This window comes from Ambystoma mexicanum, chromosome 3q, assembly GCF_040938575.1.
Source record: "Ambystoma mexicanum isolate Mex_15411 chromosome 3q, UKY_AmexF1_1, whole genome shotgun sequence".
In the NCBI taxonomy this organism is placed as follows: Eukaryota; Metazoa; Chordata; class Amphibia; order Caudata; family Ambystomatidae; genus Ambystoma; species Ambystoma mexicanum.
In genome coordinates this window covers 872,883,976-872,911,432 of record NC_090926.1, presented here as the reverse complement: position 1 = coordinate 872,911,432, position 27,457 = coordinate 872,883,976, and the positions used below count along the sequence as shown (strand labels likewise).

At 42.5% G+C, this 27,457-nt stretch overlaps 1 protein-coding gene across 1 annotated transcript in view; it reads left to right on the top strand.

The window, feature by feature from the left end:
* The window catches only part of C3QH17orf75 (chromosome 3q C17orf75 homolog), a 717,668-nt gene extending 690,865 nt beyond the window's left edge, over positions 1–26,803 (top strand). The window contains exon 10 of the mRNA XM_069654978.1: positions 14,868–26,803. Coding sequence (XP_069511079.1) covers positions 14,868–15,089 — 222 coding nt within the window. The 3' untranslated portion in view covers positions 15,090–26,803. The remainder of the gene's footprint in view (positions 1–14,867) is intronic.
* Positions 26,804–27,457: the final 654 nt, after the last annotated feature.

The following is a 27,457-nucleotide window of genomic DNA, read 5'->3' as shown; positions in this document are numbered from 1 at the left end:
AAGAGCCAACGCCTGATGACTCTTCAGAACAGATATGTCTTGGATATGATTACAGCTATGGATGGAGGTGTCTGTGCCAAAATCGGAGAATCATGTTGCACATTCATACCTTCTCACAACGACGAGAATGGCACCTTCATAGAGGCCACAACAATGCTAACAAACTTGCACGTCAAGATCGAAGATGAAGTGGAGGACATTGCTAATGACTGCTGATTTGCGTCAACCTTTTCATGGATTCCACAATGGATGACGAACATTTTCAAGTTCCTTGGAGCTCTGTTGGTGATGATCATGTTCGGATTCTGTGTGATCAAGATAATAATCACACAATGTAGAAAGACTGCAAAGAAAGCAGTAGGAATGAATATCATGATTGATGTCGAATCAGGATTCTAAACTAAAGAGTTGACAGATGAAGGAATCAGAGACTACGTAAAGGCCATTATTCATGCACCTGAAGGAACAAAGTTCCTGTATCCAAATAAGTATGTGGGAAGATGTATCTACTGCACCCCGAAAGGACAATATAGTCTTATGACTTGGAGTGTTGATGAACAGGTGAAATCAGCAGGATGCCTGAAAGGAGTCATAATGATATAGACTCCAAAGAAGCACTTCTTCAGACGAGGATGTCTCGATGTAAAGATTGATAAGAGTGGTTGATGAATTGCCCAGAGCGTAGGGGAGGAGTCAATGCCCATATCAGAAGCTTCTCCCCCATGTTGCTTATATGTTGGGAACCGGAAATTGCAACATGCGCAGTACCAGTGAGAATGCCTATACTGCAAAGAATTCTTGAGATAAAGTATCCACTGAGAAAACCCCATATGCATTCACGAAGAAATAATGTTCTTATGGAAAGAGTTCTGGAAGAAGTATGAAAATGAATGAGAAAGGAGACTGGTGAGGTCATATGAAGCAGAATTGAAGCACCCAGAAGAGAGACAAATGAAGAAAGAATATAGACATTCTAGAAGATCTGAGGATGAAGCACTGAAGTAAAGCAACATTTTGGGATCGAAATGAAGATTCTCGTGCACAGAAACACCGAAGAAAATGCAAAGTCATTTTACAACTGTACAGATGCTGTAACGCAAGTAGCCGAAGTAATCCTGAGGCTGGCTTCGTAGTAAATAGATTGCGGCAGTGCGTCAATGTATACTCATAGGAATGTATAGAATCTGTATGTTCCACAGTGTACTCTTGCAAACTTCGAACCCCGTGAATGGAAAGGGCTTGAAGTGTGGCGCAGTTGAAAATAACTAATGGCGAAGGAGAATTCAAGAAAGGCTGGCTGGTCCAGCACCAAGAGTCGAGGCCACCGTGAGCCTGGTTTTCTGTCAAGAAGCTACATGAACGTGAGAAACAACCTTCTGTTTGAGGTGTAATGGAAAAACACTGATGGTGCCAAGAGTTCATCATTTAATAGTATTCTATGCAACAAAGAGCTTGAAAACATGGTCTCCAGTCACATGGTCGGATAGAAATAGACTGTGGCTTGAGCCCTCCGAAACCAGAAGATAAGACCATGCCATACTCCATTTTATTCTCAGGCACAATGAGCCTCTACAAGGCAGAGTTCAAAGCTTAATTGAATGACAGACCGCATGACCAGGCCAACCCTCCCAGCACCTGGGGTAACCAGCTTGCGTGCTGCTAGCAAGTGGAATATTCCAGAAGGGTTACAAGCGTACTAACCAATTATAGAGGGCCATGTACCAAAGAGCCCTGTAGCTTGTGTAACCTATAGGGTGTCCAGTGTCAATAAGACACGCAAGATGGCTTGCACTTGAGATGGGCTTAGTTGTCCACCTGATCATAGTGACCCAATCACAACCCTCGTCAGTATGGAACGTATACTTAGGTGTTCCCTTTAAACCTATCACATCCCCTAGTAAGTTTCCTTAATTTGCCACATAGGATGACGTCAGTAGTGACAAATTTTTAGTATAAGAATGTTGTTTTTTCATGTAATGCTTTGAGAGAAATCGAGCGAACGTCCGTTGATGTCCGTTGTAACTCCCAGTTTTAGATCATTGTTAATAAAACAGTACTGAGTTTCGCCAACTTCCTGAGTCATTTGATTATTGATGTACGAGCAAGTTCTGCTTCACCATCTATCGCTTTTGTAGTGCTAGCTCGTCTTAAAGGGCCCCAGGTCCTGGGGTTCAAGGCACCTCCAATTCATTCACGGCATCACCACCACCATCTCCAACCAACAGAGACATGGTATCAAACATGTGTTGCCCTTCATAACCCAAAAATGCATTAACTGGGAGACCTTCCTATCATTAGAAAATGAGTTCCCAGATGCTCCGTATATATAACGTAGAAAGCCTTTCTTCACTGATTCTACTTAATATTGACAGGTCCAAGATATGCCATAAAAATGGCCGGTTCAGGTAGCTCAGGCATACACATCAGGTCCCCTCTTCTGACTGATGCGACGCGTCATACTAGCAACTACCAATACAGACTAGGACGCACGCACAGCGCGCTGCAAAGCTGCTAATCGGATTCCTTTCCTTCACTGCGGATGCACTGCTCGTCCTGATCCTCCTGTGGGTAAAAAAAAAAATACAGCCCTCTCACTATTGTGCAGGTGTCACTGGCACTCCACCAGTGATGCTGGAGAGCTCAGAGCTGCGCAGCAGACTTACTATTAAAGCAGCCTTAGATGTTTCTCTTTTTTTCCACATGCTGGATGCTTCTCAGTATGTCCTCACTTTCGCCAGGCAGGGATCCACACGCCAAGGCTGGATTGGGGACGCCTTCCCACTAGAGCAGAGCCGGCACACTTCTCGTCACAATGTGGTCGTGCTACGGAACTGCACCGGAAGCACTCCAGATAGCGGACGCACTATCAGCTTCCGATACCTCAGACCCCACTTCTTGGTCACTCCAAACCCCTGTGGGTTCTTGATCCAAGGTCCCACCGAACCTCTTCTTCCAAAGCTCCTCCTTTTTTTTTGTAGGTAGGATCTGCCCCGAACGGAAGCCACCCTGACCCTTGGGTGAGTGGTTCGGGGGGCCCCTCCTCCGGTTCAGACCAATTAGGGGGAAAAGCCGCTAGGCATAAAAAAACCCTGTCTGGTGGTGTCTGTTGGTATTCCCTTAGAGAGGTATTGTTAGGTAGAACAGGTAAGGATGAGAGGCAAGGTCTATTAAGATGACCAGCTGTCTTAAGTAACAGTTTGTATCAGATGACAAAAAACAGGTAAGTAAAGGCAAGCAGATGGGCAAACACGGAAACTGTCAGTAACAGGAGAAAAGACAGGAGTCGAGAGGCTTTGGAGGTAACCCTGGTAATGACACGATAACGCGCACCTATTAGGAACGAGGAAGAGGACAGAGTTCAGAGATTGCATGCGGCAAGGTGGAGAGGAACAGAAGGAAAAGATATGGCCAGCAGCGAGCCGAGAGGAAATCACAAGCGCTTCAACCCGAAAGCCTGATGCTAGTAGGTTACAACGCGCAGGCTTCCAGGTTGGAGCGACGGAAAAGGGCTTCCCCCGCGACCGCCCAGAAAGACTAGACCGCCGCGGAGGGTTGCGCTGAAACGCAGCGGGGAGGGCTAATGGCCGCTCCAATGACATCGAATCCACCCAACCCAACTGCGACGGCGTTTGACACGCACGCCAGGGGTTGCTTTCTTCTCACTTAACTTGTCCCAATTGATGTGTGGTAAGAACACACCACTAGTAAGCTTCACTTTTGGTTTATTGAGGTATACAGGTAGCAGCCCCCAACACAGCTTTCTCCCATCAGCTCTCTTTTTCCAAATGCTGTGCCTGGAATCTAGAGCTATATTCCTACAATCACATTCTCGAACAGTGTTTCGCGTTCTAGGACGCATCAGAACACAAATCTTGCCCTCTAATACATCTACATTGAACTTTTCAGTTGCAGGGCCAGTTTCAAGGCCATACATGAGTGCCAGGATAATCTTCAAAATATAAAACTAAATGAGAGGGACTGAGGTGAACCTGCAATATGTATGTGTGATGTGTTCCATTTGTGCACCAAATTGCTCCTCCTTCTTGTGAAGTCTGCTTTAAAGAGCATCACAATATGGTTCACTAGTTAAGTTCTTTAGATCCCGAGTAGCTCCTGCACCACCTCCAATTTCAATTCTCATAATTTCCAACAATAAGCTTCTTTTTTGTCTCGGTACACGTAAATCATATTATATTAGTTTGAGATGGATGGATTTTCAATTGATTGGCAATCGTGTAGGATTGGAAACCTTAATGTGAGAAGTTCTCCATGTCTGGGGCATACGTTTAGTTCTTAATGTGTTGTTAAAAAGAGTAAAAAGACAAGTTTCCCACATTTTCAAGGCTTCCTTGCAAGCCATCTGGTGCCTGTGAATTACATGTTTTTTAATAGATACCAATATTTCAAAGTATGACATTTTAATCTTTGACACACGTTCTACATGCTGCGAAGCTGTATTTCCATTAGAAAGATTGGATACTATGTCACCCAGGTGTCTTCTGTTATAGGATTAGTTTGGATGTCAACTTGATCATTACCCTTATTCTTTACATATGTCCAGATGTTCAAAGCATTGTTTTTATTTTTTTAAACGTGCAATTTTTATTGAAATTCCGATGAGCACAATACAAAAATAGCACTTAATGAATATCAAGTACCAAGAAAAAAACATGACATCGAAAAGAAGATAACGGGATGTAAAACATTGCGGTCGGGGGTTGGCCCTATCTTAATCTTCTTGAGCGGGGGGGTTCGGCTGGTGATTTCGGCCTTAATTTGGTCATGGCTTAATAAGATACTTCAAAAGTAAAGGCTGGAAAAACATCTGTTCTTTGTCTGCCACATGTTCCAGGAAAGGCCCCCATATACATGGGAATGTAGACCTTCGCCCCACCGCTAGGACTGAGAGTTACTCCATCCCCAGCAACTCTACCAAAACTTCACACACCAGTAAGGAATGTATGGTCCCTCTTCCAAAAGCGTGCTCGAGTGATTCGGGCTGCCATAAGCAGCTGGGTGCTCAGTTCGGCCCTGGCTCCCGACATGGGAAACAAGCCATCATCCAGGGGCGTTCCCCAATAGTAAGACAAGCGGATCCATGGGGAGCAGGATGCCCATAATCTTTGATTTTGGACTGAACCTCTGACAAGAAACTCTGAATTACGGGACAATGCCACCACGTGTGGGCTAGGTCACCCAGCTGCCCGCATCCATTGTTTTTTGATTGCTGGCAGCAGGGGGTCTCTCCCCGCATTACAAATCGAAAAAAGTGCAAAAATGTGATTAAAGCAGATTCATATGTAATCTATCCTGGAGTGCGAAGCTCCCCTTTACCAAGGTGGTCTGCTGGGAATATCTCCCTTTACATTACCATTTAGTTTATTTAATCCCCATTCCCTACAAGCCTCAGGCCAAAGCTTGCCTCAGGCCAAAGCTTGCCTCAGGCACTTTTTCAAATATTGTGACACCAATCCTCGTGAGTTGTATCACTGTTAAGAGTGGTATTGCAAGCCAAAGGTGCAGGCAACCAAGACCAATCCTCATCCAACTGCCCCTGTGGCAGGGCTTGTTCTTTAAGGCAAAACTTCCTATATGTATTATTAATGCTGCACGAAATGGTCAGACCAAAGCCAACTTTATCTAAACTATTATAATTTTTCCCATAAGAAATATGTCGGGTGCTCTGAGGAATGAAATTCAAAGAACTTGTTTGCAAATCGTAGCCCATTGTCCTTAGTGATTCTGCTTCTTTCATTAGCATTGTGTAAACTGCTTTTGAGGGAATCTTGATTGGAACAATATCGGTTCTTCTAGCGTAAAAAGAAAATCAACAGGCTCAATGTCCTTAGAAGATATTTGCTGCAAACGTGGAATTTTGCTAATTAAGGATAAAGTGTTTGAATGATTTAAAAAGTGACTGATTTCCAAAATGTAATAAAAACCTTTTGTATCCAGGATGCGAAAGGGTGGGGTAGGTGGAGGACCAGAGTTGTGTCCCTGATGTGTGGGCGTTCACACGATCCTTCAAGTATTTTCGGCAGGCATCGGACTGGCATTTGAAAGACAGTGTGAGGATCTTATGGGTGATCCTGTGTACCACTGGTAGCCAGTGTAATGTCCTCCTAGTATTAGATACATGGGCACTTTTGGACGTGCCTTAGATGGCCTGAATTGCGCCATTCTGTGCAACCCGTAGCGATTGCGTGTTTGAGAGTGCAGTTCCAGACAGCAGGCTGTTAAAATAGTCAAGTTTGGATTTTATTAATGTGGAAGCTAGTAGCACCCAGTTCTTGACTGAGAGAAATGGGCGGATGTAGTTTAGTAACTTGGAGATGAGGCCACAAGAGGATCGGATATAAGAGACGTGTGGTCTCATCGTCAGTTCAGAATCAAGAATGACCCCTAGTGTCTTGACTTTTTTGGACATGTTGATGATGTTCCCTGAAATACAAAAGTTGGCATAGGCCGGATCCATTTTATTAAGGCAGGATCTAGATGCTACGATCAGGGGCTCAGTTTTGTTGCAGTTCAGAACAAGTGAATTGCCTGCCATCCAAGCCTGGACTGCATCATAGATTTTGTTTATGGCAGCTAGATCTTATTCTTACTCCCTGCTCCGCTCAAGGACGACCTGGGTGCCGTCTGCATAATCTTTGTACTGCACACCCAGGGCGTCCAATAGGTCGAGCAGGGACCTGATGTAGACATTAAACCGGGTGGGTGATAGACATGAGCCCTGGGGGACGCTGCATGTTTGAAGAACAAGGGAGGAGCTTGCTTTGCAGACTGCTACCCGAGCAGTCTGAGGGCCAAGGAATGAGGAGAACCAATGAGATGCCTGATCGGAGCAGTGCGCTAGCTCCCAAAGCCTTGTCACCAGAAGAGAGTGGTCCACTAGGTCGAAGACCGCAGAGAGATCTAAGGGCGTCAGCAGAACGGGATGACCCCTGCCCGCTATGCCAGCCAAGGTGCATTTAAGATCAAGCATAGCGGTTTCCGTCCGGTACTGAGCTCTGAAGCCTGATTGACGTGACTCAAGATGTGGTGATCTTCAATGTGTTTCTGCAGCTGCAAATATGCCAATTTGTCCATGAGCTTAAGGATGAATGGCACATTTGTTATTGGTCGATCGTTACCAGTAAGACAAGGATCTGCATTGGTCATTTTGAGTAAAGGTGTAATCCATGTCTCCTTAAGGGAGGATGGGACTGAACCTTCGTCGAAGGAGAGATTGATATGTTTTGTCATCCAGGGAGCCAGCAGCTCAAGAGAGCCCTTAAAGACATCTGCCGGGCAGCAATTGCCGAGGCATGAGGTAGGTTTAGATCGTGAATGAATTTAGAAACGTGTTCCTCTGTACAATGGGAGAATTTAAAAATGGGGATGTTGTTAAGTAGGGGAGTGGAGTTCTGAACGACATTTGCATAGCTAAAACACCATTGCGATAATGTCTGTATATTGCTAATAGTCTGTTTATAAACTGCAATCTTAGCAATGAACCCATCATGGATTTCCTGGCAGCATGTGGAGTCCTTGGTCAGGTCATAGTTAGTGGAGGGGGTGACCTGAAAATCGGTCAAGATTTTAGAAAAAATCACTAGTACTGGATTGAGCATTGTTAATCCTATTGTTAAAATAGGTGGATTTGGACGTAATAATGCCAGTTTTAAATTCCTTCACTGCCTGGTTATATTGGGCTAGTGTGTGTGGGCTAGGGTTCCCCACTTCTCTGGGGGGCCTGTAAAGTGTCAAGATACTTAGGTAGAAGTTGGCCAAGGTCTTGATCTTGACCCCTACTGATTCAGTCATCTGGGCTAGTATGAGTAATGATATGGCAGTCGAGGCGATTTTTGCACATCAGAGCTAACCCACCCCCCCTTATTGAGTCGATCAGATCAAAAGATCACATAATTAGAGGGAATGGATAAGGTTGCATTACTGGGTATGGAGGGGTTAAGCCAGGTTTCAGCTAAGGCGAACAAGTCGGGGCCAAATTCTGAAAGGTAGTCTGGAACCTCTGCTCCATGCTTAATCAGTGATCTTGTGTTGAGAAGGGAGAGGGTGAGAGTGGAATTGGGTGCATCAGTGTTACTGGATAAGGTGCGCTGTAAAATAGCCCTGTTGTCTGCCTCAACTTCTGTTGTACAAATAAGTTCTTCAGTACGGCCGGCAGGGCCATGGGCCACATTCTTCCAACGATAGGAAGCAAGATAAGGCAACATACACAGTACCTGTGTTGTAGAGGCTGACCGTATCTCGCTGTGTGCAGTCCTTGCCCAAACCGGCGCTAACCGGCCTTGTGGAACGTGACGATGCTGACGCGCTGCGGCAGTGTTAAAAACCCTTGGGCTGCTGGGAACTGTAGTTCCCTGTGGCCGAGGGTGCAGGCTTGCAAAGAAAGGTAGGTCAAAGACGAGCATTAAATTCGTTTTTGGCCACGCTGGGTGTGCTACTAAATCGTGGAGTGCACTTGATTGAATTAGGAAAATGTCAATTTCTGTCACAAATGCACTAAGCCAAGTGGCTACCCCCAAGATATATCAACATGCAAAAGTATCCCTACAGTCAAGCATAAACACAACAGACACTCACTTGAGAGTCTAGAGTAGCAGTCTCCTTATATGCCGGCACAACCAGCCTTACGGAACACACTTGAGCTGAGGCGCAACCGAGACGCCACTGACGGGGTTAAAAACCCTTGGGCTGCTCGGAACTGTAGTCACAGGCCTATGTCCATAGACGCAAGAGCAATTAAACTGATCATTAGACTTTTATAATAATGAATTAGAATGTTTGTCAATAATACATTCATTATTGGAATTATCAGATGACAGAATTAATGTTTGTGTTGTTTGATCACAGCAAAGGATCCTGTTTTCCTTGTTTGTTTTCCCATTATTTCTACCTCTTTCTATTTTGTTAGTGTGTTGCTCATCTTGCGGGGAAGTTTGAATTTGTTTATTTTGTTAAGGTAATAAATGTGTATTGTCAGTATATCCTAATTCTTCATTAGCCGCCACTCAGTGAGATGTAAGGAACAAAGACATTTTTTGGATTTTCTTTAGTTACTGCCTTTTCTCTTTAGATTTTTAGTTTTCTTTGCATGTGCCCCCTGATCTTGCAGTATGCTCTGCTGCGCTTCACACTTTTTCTTTTTGGTGTTTGTTGCAGTACCCCGAGGTGGATGGGTTTATATTACCTAAGATCTTCATTGACTCATCTCTGCAAAGGCAGTCAAAGGGACCAACCTGAGCTCCAATTCCCGTTAGGGTCCGTATTACTAGACCATCTTTTTTTGGTTACATTGAACTATATTTGTGCCTTTGTGAGACAGTGCATATTTGGGGAGAGAATTTAAAGTTTCCAATATTAATTTGATCTCACTCAAAACTGTAGTATGCAATCTCACTTCATCCAGGATATTATAGAGGCTGACAAAAGCTCTCAAAACCCAGTTCAAAGCAGAAATCGTTGGTGCTGATAATTTAATCAGTTTGTCTGCATCTCTTAAGGTATGGTGTAATATAGGAGAATCGGGGTTAAGCGAAGAGGAAGAAGAGCTTGAACTACTAATAGAAAGAGGTACGATCAGCATTGAAAGGTTTACCGTAGCGGGATGCCTCCCGAATACTTATTTCTTTTTTAACCAAAGTCGTATTGATGCCCCTATTATCTGTTCCCAGGTGGTCTAAGTAAAATGTTTGACAACCCCCAGCTTCACCCATCTAATGCATACTTGAGTAATTTATACTGTTGTTTACTGAGGTTTAATGGGGTGCCTATTAAATACAGGTGTCATTTCAGTGGTAGACCCTGTTAGGGGGGAAATAATCTGTTATTTCCTGCCCTGCAATCGGTGTAATAGGATTCTCTTCCTTATTTTTAGTGTTCCCCTTAGCTTTCTTTTGCCCTTGGTTGGTCTTGGGGAGGGAGTGCCTGACTGTGGGCATACAATTACGGCAATTGTCACGTCTGCCTTGCTGCTTCGGTAATAAGCTGTAAGTCATTGGGCTCCGGCATACCTAAATTGGAGGTAAACTGCGTGCCAACCTCAGCACAAAGTGCAAGCTGAGTTACTTTGCAGGTTGTATGGGGCTTTACCTGCCATAAAACATCAGATGGCTTTCACGGCTGCCACAAGCTGTTGTCAACTGCAGACCTCTACAGCACTCTGCTGCGCTCTGCTGGCACAGGAGTTTTTAATCGCTCCGATGTTGGGTCCATCAACCGGCATAACGCTCAAAACAATCCTCCTGAAACACAGGTCAGAAACCGCAATTCCTGCTGTCAACTGCAGACCTCTACAGCACTCGGCTGCGCTCTGCTGGCACAGGAGTTTTTAATCGCTCCGATGTTGGGTCCATCAACCGGCATAACGCTCAAAACAATCCTCCTGAAACACAGGTCAGAAACCGCAATTCCTGCTGTCAACTGCAGACCTCTACAGATGTGGGCTCTTATGGTTTCCAGTTATTAGCTCTATGTTTGTGAGCTCACTGTCTCCAGTGTTTTTTAAGCATCACTGTTATACTTATTTATACTTATACTTATTTCAGGGGATTCTTGCTCTGCATGGATGGTATCGGAACCACCGCGTGGTTTTGTTTCTGTGTATACACATGGCCCATCTCTCCCTGCCGGCAACGGATCTATCCTTGCCCGGTGCACCGGACTTCTTTTACCTGTCTTTTTAGCCGCACGTTCTCCTTGCACGTGTGTCGTCTCCGATGTTCCCCAACCCCACACCTTATGTGTCCTTTAGGGGGTTTCTGTGAATTTTTGTGATGGTGCCCCACCCTTATCGATTTCCCAAGGTACCAGGGTAAGACCCCTCAAGACATCTATGGGGCGCTGCAATTCTCATGTTCGGGTAGTTTTGTCACAATGTTTTTGGGAGGGGGGGATCTGTGCCCCTCCACTGGTCTCTCTAGTGCACCCACAGCAGAGGACTTCTTTTTAGAGTATCCTGGACCAAGTGGAGAGGCTTGCCCTCGGTATTCTCATGATTCTTCTCACTGTCGGTACTCTCCAGAGTCCTGCAAACTCTAATAAATCTTCCAGAGATCACTGTGTTGTGAATCCTTCCCAGTCTGGTACATGTATATGGGATGGGCCTTGTCTGCATCTCCCCCCTGTACTGCGTACTTCGCTCAGTGGTTTTTGAATCTTTGGGGGTGTGCTTGCTATGAGGCCTCTTCTTACCCCTGCGCTCCCTTCCCTGCGATGCTTCCTTTTCAATGCTCCACCTCTGCGTCTTCTCTCCTGAGCGCTGTGCCTGCTGGGGTCTCTGTAACCCCTGTGCTCTGTACTCTCGCCTGCCACCACTCCTAGGCCTCTCTGCTCCACTTCTTCATCTCCCCTTCTGAACGCTTCGAGACTGCGGGTGTACTTCTTCCTTGCCTGGTCCCAACTCGCTGGGTTCTTGCTCAGCTTACGCTGGGCCCTCTGCGCCAAGGTCCTGTCATAGAGGCCTTGATGCACTTAAGGCTTCTATTGTATCGAGAGGTGCAGCCTTCATTTTTTAGCCTTTCCTGTGTGAACCATTTGGGGGGAACTTTCCGTCACGACTTTAGTCTTCTTTGTGGAAAAAAACCTTTAATAATTCGGTTGTGGATGGTGGGTGGCAGAGGTGTACCTAATTTGCTGCCATCTTGGTCCGCACCGGCTGGCAGTCTCCCATGTGAAGTCATTTGAACTATTTTAGTAATATGTGTTATGCAAATATGTCTGATATTCATATGCTGTATGAATCTTGTGGGTACTAACCTCATCATCTCAAATGCAAATGTGTTCAGTACATTTATATGCTATAGTATGTTTTGAAGATAATCGCCTTGCAGGAGGATTTTCTGTCTTCAGTATTCACCATATTCTGAACATATATTATTGTCATGGCAAAGCGCCAAAAACAAATTATAATTCATTTTGCATGGTCTTCTATTATTCATGAAATTAATATATGTATTTTAAAGGAACTAGAAACAATCATTGTCTTGGTTAGGCCATTCCTTGTGATCATAAGTAACAACATCCATAGGCTTTCTTGCCCTCTTAGAAAGACTGGAGTGGTGTTCACAATGTTCAATGCCTATATATTCTAGGTTCCCCAAAGGAGAATTGTTATGTATAATGTCCCATTTGCATGCCAGTGGCTATATAGAATTTTTATTTGTAATCACCCTTATATGTTCGAACAGCTGGTACTTTTTTCTGCATTACTCCTACAAATGTTGACACAGATTGTTGTATAGCAGTTAATACATCTTGACATTATGTGTTTACAACTGGTATTCATTTGGAATTATTTAGTCTTGCCCATGTCATTTTGCAGGTGCCACATAGGGAAAAGGTCTATGGTAGGGCCGGGAGCCATGTAGGGTTTACGGTAGGGATTGGTTTTAGGGTTGGATAGTAGGCCATTCCCGGATGAGATGTAACAGTTTCCTAAATCTGGATACAATTGTAGAAAGTGCCACTTTTCATAGGAATCTTGTAGAAGGTGTGGCTGTGTATATTGTAGGGTGTGATACACTGTCTATACTTCATTCACTTTCTTTAATGTTGATCCCACAGAAAGATGCTTTTTTGCACGGCTGACACTCGGTCCCCATGGCTGACACTCGGTCCCCATGGCTGACACTTGGTCCCCATGGCTGGCACTCGGTCCCCATGGCTGACAGCTGACCTCTTTGACCTCTGTGCTTCATTCTGACTCCTATTTTTGCTGATTCCTCTTGGGAAATAATATCACTATGTCATCACTATAGTTTTGCTTGTGTCGCATGTACTCCTCCCACGGAGTGCTTTCTTTCGTTTTTCTTGGATGTGTACTCTAGGCAAACAGATATACTGAATTTACTGCTGCAGGCTTTCTGAACAATTTCGTTTATTTGTCATTTGTCAAAACCTATACCGATTGCAAAATCCCAAAAATGATATTAAATAGACAGTGTGTATTCAAAGGTTTGTGGTTGAACCATGTTACAAAATCCAATAATAATGATTTATTCTGATCACAATTTTCAATGATATCATCATCAATGTAATGATCTGAAAGTTGAACAGGTTTCAGAAATGGGTTATCAGATTTGATTGCATTTTGTGCAGTTTCAAATGCTGCTTAGCCATTAGCTCATGCTGGAACGTAACTATTGCCCTGGGGAGTCCCCATAACATTCTAATACAGTTGAGTATTGAAAATAGATACATATTTGTTAAGGTGAAATGCAGGATTACTATTATCATGTTCTTTGAAACGTAATCGGCTGATCTTTGGACCTAGCATGCTGCCCTTTTTGCCTATTTGCGTTGACAGTCGCATTGAATGAACCTCCTGCAGAGGTTATGGGGGCTCTAGGGCTAATGATGCCCACATGCTTTGTGATGGGCTACCTAGAGAGAGTTCCCCACCCTTCCATGCCTCTTGAACATCCGGGCATGGATTGCACCATTTGTAACACATACCCAGGAAGGTAAGGGAAAGGCAAGAGATTAGTTTCCATAACTTTGCAGCCTGCCCCATCAGAGACAGGCCCGTACTGCGACCCATTCATTTTCCCTGAATTCAAGCCAGACTCCTCACTCTCTTTTAACTGGCAGGAGTAGAGAATAGTAAATCAAGGGTAGTTTTAGGATGCAGAGGATCACTGGTTTTTTTCATCAATTGACGTTCTCCCAGGTCCTGCTGACATCACTCTCCCACCTATAGAACCAAATTAAACTCACAACTCCATGGGGAATGCATCGAACAGAAACTTCGTTGCTTCATGGAGCAATGCAATGTCACTCATGCCTGACTTCAAAACGGTGGATCTCGTCTTTAAACCCTTGGTCAGTGCAACAAGGGGAATTCAGGTAACCAAGAGGAACGAACTGGAGGATGAGAGATGGCACATGGGTCCCTTGATGGGAGAAAAGGCAGCACCTGAAGTATGAGGTTACAATAGCACATTTTGACAATGACACTGGCGATGGGAAAGAAATACTTGCTTGGTACATTCTAGGTAAGGCTTGGAGAAATAAAGTGTTTCTGTTAACAGAGCGTCTAACATCAAGACCAGATGCCAGGGGGGTGTGAATATATGTTACAAGAAAACCAAACCTCTGAGAAGTCGTCGCTAGGAACAAGTGAAGAAGGGAGCTGGGTAGTATAGCTCCCTGGTAGCCAAGTAGCAAGCTGGTCCTTGCACCCGTTTAGTTATCCACCCTGACGGTTTTAAAACAGTTGCCCCTCTTGAGTCCTAGTTGAATCCCTAGTCCTTATAGGCATTACTCCACCGCTGCACTTGTTGTATTTGAACATAAGGTGTTGAATTAAAATGCTGCCCCCCGCTGCTTACCAAGTGAATTATGTTCTTTGTTATTATTTCACTTAAATGACATGTTATGTTTCAACGAGCTTTATTGCTATTTTTCCACATAAGACCACATACACATTCTTTATGGCCGAAATGTGGTTGAAAAGACTGGAGTTGCTTGTGTTTCCGTGGAGAGGGGACCTGACCTAGCAGTTTCGGGCTGGGCGGCTACGATTGGTGGCAATACCTGACTGATTTGCATATGGATGGACCCCTTTACCAATGGTGCAGACGGGCTAAAAACGGTTGTGTGGAATGTTGCCCAGAGCCGTGCCATTGGTTCAGATTCATTCAAAACCTTCCACCCATCACTTTTTTGGTTAAAGACTGTTGTTAAAACCTGTGACAGATGGAGTAAATGTATTTTGACTGCTAAAAGAATTTTAACCTTCACCATAATAATTAGTTTTTATCTGTATATTTTGCACCTCCTTGCACTTTTTTCAAGAGATTATTCAATTGATTAGGACTGCAACACTGCTGTATAATTCTTTAATCTTTGACCCTTAGGCCATTCAAGACATGAACAACCTGAAGCGGTTCATTCGTCAGGCGGAAACAAGCCATTATTCGCTCTTCAAGTGTTACATGTTTCTGAAGAACTGTGGCAACGGTGATGTACTCTTGAAGATCGTAAAAGTTGAGCATGAGGGCATGCCAGAGGCTAACAACGTAGTGGAAGTTCTCGAGGAGTTCATGTATGAAGTAGCAGCTTTGCCTCTGGTTTCCTAGCCATTGATTCTAGGACAACTTATTTGAGGATATTTTTTCCTTTTGGAATTCACTACTGTAAAGAAGTAAGCCGTAAATGAAGGTAGTAGGCGTTACAATGTGATTGCACAAATAATCTATAATTGTTCCTGGAGGATATTTACCTTTGTTCTCAATTGAAGTGACTTTGAAAAGATACAAATGCTGCACAAGTTTATTGAAAAGAAATGGCTCCATTAATAGTCATCTATACATTCGGACTTCACCAGATGCATCCAGACAAGCCGAACATGTGATTGCTGTGGTTTGTGTTGATAAACCCTTTTTAAGGTGAAGGGATATAGCCCTGACTCGACATACTGAGAGACACTTAGTTGGGTGCATGACCTTGAACACATGTTTGGAATTGGTTTTATACATTCTTCTGAGTGAAATCATTAGGAAATAATCTTCCGTGTGATTTTCAAAGAAGCCTATTGAAGTAGAATAGCATATGCTTCTTTTGTTTTTCCCCATTATCTTACAGCGTACTGGTTCAACCGGCCCAAAGTGGGGCCTGAAATGTGGAGGCTTCCTATAAGACCTCCTCAATTTGCGCATGGAAGCCTGGCAGTTTGCAAAGAAAACCAAGATTTCAACTTTAGAGTTGGGTGTGCAATAACTCTTGCTCGTTAACTTGACTGATGATGTACAAGGTTTTCAAATGGTCATTCTTAATGGGCTTAATTTGCAATTCAATTAATTGCCCGATGTATTAATGTATTTGGCAATCCCCAAGCTGGAGCTGTGGAGGGGTTAAATCCTGTACATTTTAGCTTTTGTAGCTCTTGGCCCTTAACATTTCTTGCAGAAAATTATGAAGTGAAAAAGAAGACATGGAATTTACCCCCATGGCTTTGGTGTCCCTACTACTAGCTAGGCAGAATCATAACACATATAGCAACACCTCATGTAAGATGCTTTCCTGGTTGTCGTGTGTGGCACCGTCTTCATACACAACTAGATTTAGGTTTAATACATGATATAACTTCAATAGGGTTGAGCTTGAAGATGCAGAGCCTAATAGCCTCCCTTGGAAACCGAGCTTGATGTACAGTGATCTAACCAATTTGTTCCCTGTCTGTGGATCAGCAGTAGTGCATGAGGGAAAACGATTGACTAGGATTTGAGTTACATCTGTACATTTACTGTTTCCCTCTTCACAAACAAATCACAGACCTTTGATACTATAACTAGTGTGATATTCATGTTTTCAGCCTAACAAATGAAGCAACGCAGCAGTTGACTGATGCTGGGAGACCCTGTTTAAAGGCCATTGTAAGAGTTGAAGCAGGACTGGCATACATACTAATTAAATTCATTGTTGACACTGGAGGCTTGGCAACACCTGTAATTGGAGCACCAGCAGTAATGCTACTTACGGCCAGCAGTAATCCTACTTACGTTGTGTTTCATAAGGGGTTTCACACTCTGTACAATGATACCCAATAGATATGGGCCTTTCCTATTTTCTCTCACAAGCATGAAAGATTTAGCTACCTGTAGAGAATTCGAACCTCTCTATTGAGTAACACCGACTATTGAGTAACACCGAAATGTACTATCTTAATGAGTTTCCCTTTCAGCCGCCTGAGATTTCAAGGCCTGAATTGCTTGGGGCTGCACCTTTTACTCCAGGCTATGGGACCACATCAACGGGATGGCCAGCATCATCATGCCCTTTATGTCAATTACATTGTTCGCAACATTGAACTTTGTCATCAGGAACTCATTTAAAAAGCACACAAGAGGTTGGTTGGTGCCTCTTGTTCTCAAATAGAAATTTTAAACAAGGGAAAGTACCCATTGAAATAGTATATCAAAGACTTGGTTATGCCTTCTCCAGAAAGAAAACTCTCATGTTTGCATGCTATTAAACTGACTTTTTTCATTTATTCATGACTATTTAATAAGCTGCTTTACATTGGCGACTGTCATATTCTATTAAATGCTGACTCTCCTGAACTTCACTTGTTTTTGGGTTTGTGAATTTTTTTATCTTTAGAATCTGAGAGCACTGTGTAGGTTTCACCATTTGCTAGAGTTCTAAGGAAACGGTTCAAACTAATTGATTTCTCATGCAGCAGTTTCCTTTCTCTTGAAATTAAGTCTTTATGACCCGATTGCCTTCCTTTACAGATGTATAAACATATTTATTCAATTCAATTTAATTTATAGCCCAGAAGCCATGATTTCAACAACTTGCCACCTTCTTTTCTTTGGTCAAAGATGTCAAGTTAGCTGTGATACCTGGACCATTTAGTGGTACAAATTAGACAGTGTAGGTTATACATCTTTAAAAAAAAGATTATTTTCAAATTCTGATTTTCTCGAATACGTTTTTTTACTGCTGGATATGGGATTTCTATGTGAATTCTAAATTGCAGAAAGGCGTGCTTGAAAAAGTATGATTCACCCTTTTACTTATACCCTTGGAAGTGATAATGCTCAAGGGCGTGAATACAGAGTAGACAAGTGTCAGTAATCAATTCACTGAAAATACTGATCCCTCTCCATGGTGTGTTAACTTCTCTGTAACCACTTATGTTTTGCCTGCGAGCATTGTGGCTATAACGCCTATCTTAAACAAGCTTTCCTTTGACCTTTCTTCTCTTGCTATGTTTTCGTCACATGAAGCCTTCCTTTCCCGACCAATGGCATTGAAATTTAGGTAATTTCATAGCGCCATACACATTTAGAAAGCTTGTTCTCCAGACCGTTTTCAATACGGAGCCATTCTCATTAGGGGAACTGGTCCGGCTACATTATGGTCTCCAGTGGGCTGTACATTATGGAGACTATTTGATGTGGGCATCATCTTTGATGCTCATTTAATTCCATCTCTCTGAAGTTATTATGCTTCAAGGAGGAGTTAAATCGTCCGTCTTGTATGATCAGCTTGTTACATTAGGCAGCTTTTGTTCATCCTAACCCTCCCTTTTTTCAAAATCTATATTTAAGCAGTAAACCTTGACGTAGAGGGGGCATTAGCGATCAGGTAATGGCCGGGTGTCTGCGTTTCAGGCCAGAGCGAAACGAGACACTATTAGCATCCTGGCATGCTTTCCAGGTGCTAATGTTACATAAAATCAAAGTGATTCAGAGATTTCCAAACAACACTCCTCACCAAGAATATTCTTCAAACATCTTGGAATACTAGGCCATCCAACTCGAAAGACACCCCTCCAAAAGTTGCTTTTTTCCACAACTCAGAAAAACAGCGCATTCGCCAATAAATTCAGTAGCAGCTTGCCTCCCACATTCTTGTGCCACAAAAGCAAGAGAATGGCGTTGTGGGGTAAAGCAATTTGGGTGAATGGACATCTCATGAAAAGAACAGTACAATGTATACTACAGAAAAGGATATGCATCCTGCCAAGAACACCCCACATGCTAATCTAGTAGAATATCACAGCATATAAAAATGGTGCAGGCTAGTCTAGCAATTGCCAAATCAAGCATTCTGAGCCCTCACCTAGCCCTCTACCCACAAATCTTTATAAGAAAATCTTTGGCTGCCTTTTTCTGCCAAAACGTGTATTTTCCCCCATACGAAAATCTCAGGACTGGTTGGATAGAGCAATGTCACATCGTCTTGACTGTGTGATACTCATTCCTAACATCCAAAAGCTACCTATTAACTGAGACTCCCAGGAAAGATTAGGGAACACCAGAACTCGAGCCCCCTGGAAGGTCGCATCTTTTCCACCACTGAAAGAACCACGCCCGTCTCCCTGGTGTGTCTCACATTTGCCAAGACTGTGTCTCTCCCTTTGACCCCATCAGGGCCGCTAGTGCAAAGACCCATTGCCTAAAGGACCTACTCAGATCCAGCAGCATGAGCGGGTAGGACAGCCATCATCAGGAAAGATTTTCATTCTGACTCAGAGGCAAACCCAGAACCCCACTGCTACTTCACTAAAGTGATTTTCCCGAATGCTGAATAGCTGATTCCAGCTGCACAATTGAAAAGAAGGCCCAGCTCTGGAATTCCATCTCGTGCTCCAAGTTCTCTCCATGAGATTTAAGAGTGCTCTCCAACTTTTAGACATCTCATTTTAGCATAGCAATCCCCTTCTCATTACTTTACAGTCCTGCCTCCATTTCCTCAGACCCACGGAATGCGCCCATGTAAGGCCTCAGCTAGTCTTTGCTTTTCTTGCACCCCGCTCCACTCTTGCAGCTAAAATATTCCAGTGCGTCTCACACAGCCTTAAGGGTAGAACTGGCACCGGAGTTCACAGAGGGCACAGCCATCATGGTGCGTGGCTGGCTCCACCCTCAACCCTTCCTTTTAGCATCTACTCTCACCCAGTTTATTATTCCCTCAATGCCTACTGAGACATGTGTTTCTGCTGCCCATTTCAAGTCAGTTGTTGCATGAGTGAGAAATTAGTAAAGCTTAATGGCTCCCAAAATATGACCTTTCCCTATGCTACTGCTGGTCCTACTAAATTGATGGCTCTCTTTTAAACCCAGGATCGCAGCATTGGTTCTACTGTTCTTTTAGATTGTAACTTGAGTTACTTTTCCAGATTTTACTACCACGAATGATTTTACTAGAAACTTCAAATCGGCAAGATTGCCAGACACTGCAACCCTTTTGTTATCCCGTAGTTCCTATATCTCTGCCTCTAATAGGTTTTTGCTTTGAAGGTTGCATGCGCTTCTTTCTCCATTTTACCTGTTGTGCCCCAGTCTCTGGTTACTTTTGCTTCAGGGTTTACCTTTGTATTTCGTTTAGAAATCTGCCCGGCACGCCACTTGAGAACCCTCCTTTCAGTAGTGTTAGGAAAGGTGGTAGAGCACTTTGTGACCAAAGTCAGTATTCTTGAAACGCTCTTCTTCTAGACCGTGGCTATGTTTAATTACATATTAATTTCAGGATTTACCAGAAAGACTTCTTTATTATTGCAGCGTGCGATCAGTACCATTTGGTGTTTCTATGAACAGTCTATACAAAGAGTACTCTCGCCCTTTCAAGCTCCCTTTTGTGGCAGCCTTTTGCATCATATCCGGCTTTTTACAGTCCTTTCCTGGCTGTGTGGCGCTCTGTAAATGTGGCATTCAGTCTCGTCACTCCGGGAAAGCGGGTAGAAATATTTGAGCCCATTCTTATTTTAAGCCTCTTCATTTTGTTATTCCTACCTGACATAAAAGAAATATTTGCTGTTTTTATTTCAATTGATAGGCTTGAATTTATATATTTTTATTTTTTCCAACTGTCACCTTTTGCGGCCAACGTGAATCCTCAAGGCAGCATACGCCTGATAAGGTCTTAAGGCTAATAGTTTTGTATGTGCTTTTTAGTATGCATTTTAATCAGGATTCCTTGTGAACATTATCTTGTTGTTCGGGCTTTAGACACGCCTCTTCTTGTTTATTAATGAATGTTTGTACACCCCTGTCGGGTTTGCTACATTTGAAAGACTACGCGCCAGTTTTACCCCGGAGAAGGTTAGCACACATGTGTGTTCTCTGGTGTCATCTAATCTCCCCCACTCAACAAAAGCTTTCCTCACATTAAGGGCAGTGTATGCAGGACTCCAGATAAGAATTTCAGGTAAGAGTACTTTATTCCCTATGTTGGGATGTTGAGAGGGAAAGGATTATTTTGTGAGCATACTCGCAGTGCCCATTTGTGACTGCCATATTTTAATCATGTAAACATATATTTTATATTTGGGAAACAAGAACAATGCCCGTTTTTGAAAAATGCTTTGTAGAACATGGTTCCCATAAATAAAAAATGAACATTTTTATTTTGTAGGCCGTCTTGACATCTGTCAGACCTATAGCAGATGTCCTCATTTTGGAAGGGACGGATTATGCCATTGGTCAGAACTCTTCAACTGGGCAGTGTAGGTGTCATAACAGGTCTGAAATATGCACACCTGTTACTTATTTTCCTATGCTGGCAGTATCGGGCCAATTTTAGGTGTCAAAATAGGTAGCAATGCTCCTTATATGATGGAACCCTGCATATGCGTTCTCCTGTGGTAGCAAAGGATTCCCTGGTGACTGCAGTATGTCTTACTTGCAATACATAATCTGGTGAGGTTTTCTGTTTTATTGTGTTCTCTCATGTATAAAAAGATATTCTTTCAGATTAAAGTATTTTCCATTTTTGTTGCACATGTGCAGTATTTAACTCTTGTGTTATCTGTTGTTCAGTGCAAATTCCAATCTAAAGTAGGCTTTTCCCAGTCATTGCGTTGATATGATATCCCACCCCCATCTGTTCCGTGGTGGTACCTAGTTTACTCTATGAATAAAGGTGTTCTATCATTTAGTTCATTGACATTTCTTGCCTGTATGTGTATTCTGAAGCTAAGACTTCCTTATTGGCCGAGACCTTTCCCACATTCACTGCACTAATCAAGCTTCTCATCTCTTCTTTATGTGTTCTCTCACAGACAGAAGGTTGTTCTTTCAGAAGGAATCAGTACAAATATTCTGGGGAAAAAAAACCAAATGCGAGCGAAAATCGGCTGTACGGAAAATGCGTACAGACAAACATTTCTAAAGAAATCTCCCATTCGGTGGCATTATAGTGAAAAGGGGAGCAGGGGTTCCAGGGGTTTCCCCTGCACCCTTGTTCACTATTATGCCATTAGGGGGTTGCAGGGGTGTCCCCCGCTCCCAATTAAACAAAGAAAGAAAGAGGACCCTGCGGTGCCGGTTCCCATCCATGTAAGTGGAGGGAACTGGCATCGCAGAGAGCTGCAGGAGACAGCGGCATACAAGAAGGTGTGCCGCCAACATGTAAATAAGGACATAGGGGGGCGGTGTGTGTTATCAGAAATGTTTGTGCAATGAAAACCGAAATGATATATTCATGAACAACCCTTTCAGAATACAGGTTGTTTAAGATTTTGTGAATGTTTACATTTTCTCACCAGCATTTGCTTTTGGCTCCTTCATGCATATAGCTTCGCCTTTTAGATAGTGCATTGTTTCTCGCCTGTATTCTCTAATGAATGTTAAGAATAGACGTCCCAATGAAGGTTTTTTTTTTACATAGAACCCTTTTAACTACTGCAGGCGTATCTGGTAATGTTCCCTGGAGGTCCCATCAACTGTGTTGGACATGAACATCCACGTTAGTGACACCATTTGTAATTGTTGCAATGCTGTGGTTTTTGTTACAGTTCCTGGGCTGTATATTTTTTGTTGGATATAATGGGTTCTCTTTAAATAATGAATTTCCCATCTGTGTGTGTTGTCTGGTGCTATCTGCAATGCATCTTCCAGCCAAAGCTTTTGTCATGTTTAGTGCATTAATTACTTATCTTGTCCATAGGTTTTCTCTTATGGTATGTATGATGCCCTTCATGCTGAAGCTTCTCTGATTTGTAGTACCTGATGTTTTCCACATTCCGAGGACTTGCCCACCTCTAGTTCTCCATTACCTCATGTTGATGCCTGTCTTTCAGAAATGTTTCCTTCTAAAATAAACTGAAAAATGACTTTTCAATTGGCTAAACTTTACATTGTATTAGTCTTTCAGGTGAATTGACAACTCTTTTGTTGGAATGTTTATCTTGATACATACTGTTTTTTGTATTTCAGCAGTAGGCATCAAGCATTTCTTTCTTTTTTCATGTAACTAGGTCGAACTTTTTGTGGCCATTCTATAAATCTGCACCTCCAGACAGTTTACAGTTGGCAATCTGCCATAGATGGTATTTAGCTGTGCACATTTTAGTATCAATATACATCTTGGGCCGTATTCCCTGCTAATTTTCTCTCATTGTTCAGGCTTTGCATATGCCTTGTTGTAATTTTAAAGGTCTGTGTAGGCTACTGTCTGGTTTTTCACTTTTGTTAAGAGTGAACTCAATCTTGTTGACCTGTCAGACGGATATGTTGGTTCTTGGGTGGCATCAAGATTCCCTTCCGAATAAAAGCTTTCTTAACTTTAAATGCATTTATACATCTTTTTTCTCTTTGTGCAAAGGGCTCCAGATCAGCATCTTGAGGTAAGAGCAGTGCTCCAGATAAGGTTTTGAAGTGCGAGTATTTCTCTATCCATTTTTGAAAGTTGTAAGCAAAATGATATTTTAGGGAGAAAAAACATGAGTCCCGTTCCCAATGGGAGTATTTTATAAAAGAGTTCAACTGCAAAAATATGTTCAACTGTAAAACAGAAATATGTTTGTGAGAAATACTTCTTTGCACCAAGTTATTCATGCACGTTAAACGATAAATTTGACCTCTTCCATAATTCTAGTGGTTTCTTTCCACTACTGGTCCAAACACATCCATGGCCTGTCTGGGTGAAAGCAGGGGCACAAGCTACGATGTGTCCATTTCCCAGAGAGTGGTCGGTACACCTCTTATCAGTAGGGATGGGTAAGAGTGTTTTACTCACTATTTTGTAAAGTTGGATGTGTACATTATGTTTTAGGGAGTAACAACATAGTTCACGTTCTCAACTTGATTATTTTTTGGCAATTAAAAATGTATTTTAATTTAAGAGATAGTGATTTTTTCTTTAATCCAAAGCTTTTTTGTAGCTAGCAGTTTCCTAAGTAAAAAAAAAACATTTAATCATATAGTCTGTCTTTTGATATCCTCTTTGTGGAAGATGCTGCTTATGCCACTGGTCTGAATACATCACCTGAGTAGTGCAGAAGTCATAGAGAGTACGGGTTACACCCTATTTTTCTTTGTTGCCAATATTGCCTGAATTCAGGTGGTAAAATAGACATGTTCTCTATCTGGAGCACTGCTTGTATGTTCTCTGTTGGCACATGAGATATCCACTGTAACTGCAGAGTTTCTTAATTTCAATCTACAGGCTATGTTTCTTATCTGTGTGTTCTTTCATGGATAAAAAGATATTAATTAAGCGTTCTCCATTGTTGTTGCGCATGCACCATTTCTCACCCGTATCTGTTTTCTGTTGTTCACTGTGTCTTCTTATGTGAATTAAGCCCTTCCCAGAGTTAGTGCACTGATAACGTTTCTCATCAATATCTGTTCCCTGGGGTAAGTAGGCTTACTTTACAATGAAGCTTTTCCGTCATGTACTGCACCGATAGCCAATCTCTGTGCTCTATGTACACTGGCGGTCACATTTCTCTATTGATCAAACATCAATCACTGCACTGATCAGGTTTCTCACTGTATGTGCACTCTCATGGATAGTAGACTGTTCTTTCAGAATTAAGGGTTTTCACATTCAATTTTTCACCGACATGTGTACTTTAGTGGAGAGTATGGTCTTCTTCCTGAATGAAGCTTTTTCCATATTTAGCGGATTAAAGTTTCTTGCCTATACCTGTACTCTCATGAATGGTAAACGTGGACTTCGCAATGAAGCTTATTCCACATTAACCTTTTAATTGCCCAGGGGATGGCTCCAAGTCCTCTGCAAGCCAAATCAATTGCAGAGGATGTGGGATGGCCGCAACCTAGCAGCATGTGATTTAATTGCAGGCGCCTCAATGCTGTGTTTTTTTGTCACTGCAGCTCAGATGTTAATTACAAAGTTTCTCACCTGTACGTTCTTTGTTGGTTAGAATGTGGTCCTTTTCGAATGAGGCATTTTTCTCATGTTGTGCATTGAGGAGGTTACCTCCTCTGTGCGTCCTCTGGTGCCATCTGCAATGCATCTTCCAGTCATATTTAGTGCACTGGTTAGTTTTCTCATCCGTGGGTCTGCTCCTATTGCCAGTGCACTGGTTCGTTTTCTTATCCATGTGTGTGCTATTAGTATATGTTATATTGCACTCCTCACTGATGCTTATTCTATATGCAATCCATTGTGCAGTTTCCCATCAATATGTGTTCTCCTATAGGTTGTAAGTTTGTTTCACATTCCGAAGGTTTCTCTACTCCTAGTTTCCTACTACATTATGTAGATGCCTGGATTTTAGAACCTTTTCACTCTAAGTGACCTGGAAACGTAGCTTTTCAATACCCCAATGCTACATGTGTTAATCTTTCAGGTAAAATGTTTATATTTCTGCTCAGGAAGCAGCCACCTTCCCCAGGGTGTATTGCTAGATTTTAGAGATTTTGCTCCCTGGTGCTCATAGTCTTTTGCTGCAGGTGGTCTCTTAGGCCTTATGCTGTGTTTGCCTCCAGCTTCAGATGTACACATTTGGGGGGCACATTGGCAGAAGTGGGGCATGCAGATACTATAGCTCAGGGACAATTGGTAGATGACCATTGGAAATCTCTTTTCTTGTACAGCTGCTTTTTACATCATTGACCGCCCAGCTCTGAGAAACCGATATCACCATTGAAACCTTTCCAGAGCTGTTCGTTTACAGCCTGAATCTCTGCTCCAGTCCAGAAACTGCTTCATACCATTAAACGCGATGAACTCAGATCCTCTATATTACCTGGAAGTGACTATGTGGCTGGACTCTAAACGTTTCATTTAATTTCCTGCCTAACATTATGGGTTCATGCACACACATGCCATTTTGTGGCATGACTGCAACCTTACAGGCTTTACATTCACGTAGCAATGTTGTTTCACTGATTGTCTTTTAATGAAGAGACCTTTTTAAATGTTCATTGCATCATTTATTCACTCATGTTTGTTTTCATCAAAATTTAATAAAAATGTATTTGCTATTACATCACCGTTTTAAAAATGAAATGTTTGGCATGACGTTTTCATGAAATGTAAAAGTACCATACAATTGCATACAGAATATAAATAACTACATGACCTGATGTTTTAAAGCTAGTTACTGAATGTGATTGTATATGCTGAATTGTCAGAATTAGAATTTCATTTAGGAATGAACGTAACATTGACATGTTTTGAGACCATTCAATATTAACAGTAGTACTTGTGAGAGTTATGACTATTGTGGGGGATTAAGATCTTTGCTGTGAACACATGTGATTTGAAGTGCGCTCATTAACCGTTTGTATAGCTGCTTAGTACATTGAAGTATTTGAGCATTGCAGTGTTGCCATGCTCTGGGTTCCAATGCACCATAGACCGCATTTGCATAATTGATTGCATTGCGGACGTATATGGCAGATTGATGTACTTTTCAGTGATAGTAAACTGTGACATTAACCCAACATTGCTGGTAGAGTTAGTATCACATAAAACACAGCAATCTATCCCCTACTGCATCCTGGCAGCATAGTCATGCTGCAGGTTGCCATGAGGTGGGTGGCTGTGCAAGTAGAAAGTGGCGACTGTCTGTCCAGCCAAATCGGATAGTCACGCCCGTGGGTAGTGTAGACAGTGTGAGGTTGGGTGGCTCAGTGCATTCGGGAGGCCACGTCCAATTCCCTAGAGTGGCAAGCCCTGCATTCATCAGGCGAAATACCCAACGTGTCTAGCAAAACTGGGTGTAGCCTGGCATATACTGGCGTAGCATAACATAGTGCTGCCTACCCCAGCAAGAGGTAGACTGCCCCTAGGGCACAATTATTTCAATGCATTTTACTGTTCAGTCTGTGTTTTAAAGTATACAGTTGATTAGAACCACCTTCTTGCGTATTGTAAACGTATGATGTTTGAGTTTGTTTTACTGTATGTACAATATCAAGGTACACTGTATTTAAAATTTCTATATTTTCAAATGTTCTTTTAAATGAAGGTCTAACTTATGGATGGCGTCCCGTTTTTCCTCTACTGTGTAATTGTTGTGTTAATCTTCTGGAGAGTGTAATATGTCATGATCATGCAAAATAAAGACTACGATGTACGCAGACTGGTGCCTGATTTTTACTTGCCTGTTGTGAAATCTTCATAGGTTTGCAAACAATTCTGCAGCCTCTATGTGACCAGTCCTTGTTGTTTTCATTCGTGTGGCATCAAACTTTTACATTCATAATCCTCTAAACGATAGCTGAGATATTGATCTCATGCATTGCATGTCCAAAGGTGTAGGTCACATAGGCATCCAGTAACGTAAATGTTCTTGATTAGGCGTACACATTTGAGGGACATTAAGTATTTCCTTTACTTACACCAATTATAGAGAATTTTTCTACAGTCTATTCACGTAAAACTATTCCCTAGCTTAGTATAATTATTGTGGCCGAAGGTCAATATCCTGTATATACCTCTTCTGTAGCAAATGTTATCAGGATGATCCTGCAGCATTGGTGCTTGTACTGAGATTCTTGAAAATTCTATTTCATGTTTCTTGAACTTGTTCAGTGATCTACAACTGGCTTGACAAAATGTGCTACACAATCCTGTCTCCTGAGACATCTTAAAAATCTTCCATTGGTGCCTTGAGCATTTTATTTCATAGTTTTGAGAGCGGTACCTAGAGTGCGTGTATGTTTGTGCCTGACCCTCTACTGGCTAACCATAACTCCACACTTTTTCTTCTCGTACGGTTTCTCTTTGTACATTC